At 46.0% G+C, this 879-nt stretch overlaps 1 protein-coding gene across 1 annotated transcript in view; it reads left to right on the top strand.

The window, feature by feature from the left end:
- Window positions 1–879, top strand: part of LOC134956979 (putative nuclease HARBI1) — a 17,086-nt gene continuing 16,207 nt past the window's right edge. Inside the window, exons 1-2 of the mRNA XM_063938788.1 lie at window positions 1–535; window positions 633–823. Of these exons, the coding sequence (XP_063794858.1) occupies window positions 145–535; window positions 633–823 (582 nt within the window). The 5' untranslated portion in view covers window positions 1–144. The remainder of the gene's footprint in view (window positions 536–632; window positions 824–879) is intronic.

Here is an 879-nt window from a genome sequence, read left to right as displayed (position 1 = left end):
CTAGACACACTCTCCATAATAGAGAGTGATCTAGAACAATCCATTAGGTATCCCACAGCAATACCAGCATTGACACAATTCCTTGCTGTGTTACATTTTTTGGCCACTGGTTCTTTCCAGCATGTAGTTGGGGATCTGGTTGGCATGTCGCAGGGCCAGTTCAGTAAGGTCCTGCGATGTGTCATCCAAGCTTTCCTCACCAGAGTGAAGCAGTTCATAGCAATGCCTTTGGATGCTGGTGCCCTGGCTGTGGTGAAGCAGCAATTTCAGGAAGGGGGTAGTCACTTCCCACACGTTATTGGGGTTGTGAATGGGACACATGTTGCCATTGTTGCGCCAAAACATAATGAAGAAATCTATAGAAACAGGAAACTGTTTCATTCTCTGAATGTCATGGTTGTTTGTGGCCCATCCCTCCAGATCCTGTCCCTGAATGCTATGTTCCCCGGGAATTCCCATGACGCACATGTGATTCGCCAATCAGGGATCTGGCAAAGATTAAGACTGTTGGAAGGCCAAGACATGTGGCTATTGGGTGAGGTTTTTTTTGGTGTTTTTGAACACTCATATTGTAAAAACTACATCTTTTAAATGTTTTTATTTCCTTTTTCTATTCTCATATTCTAAAACAGGAGATCGTGGATATCCTTGCACCCCCTGGCTCATGACTCCTTACAGCAAACCCAGGCCAGGACCACAGTCGGCATTTAACTCCACGCTTACTGCCACTAGACAGCTGGTGAAGCGCACGATTGGGTTTCTTAAAGGGTGGTTTCGTGTGCTCCACCGCATTGGTGGCGACATCATGCATTCGCCGGAGATGGTAAGTAAAATTGTGGTCCTGTGCGCTATACTACATAACATTGCTGTAAGGAGTTG

Source organism: Pseudophryne corroboree, chromosome 9 (assembly GCF_028390025.1).
Source record: "Pseudophryne corroboree isolate aPseCor3 chromosome 9, aPseCor3.hap2, whole genome shotgun sequence".
Taxonomy (NCBI): Eukaryota; Metazoa; Chordata; class Amphibia; order Anura; family Myobatrachidae; genus Pseudophryne; species Pseudophryne corroboree.
Note: the sequence above shows the minus strand (reverse complement) of the source record. Positions and strands in the feature narration are given on the sequence as shown.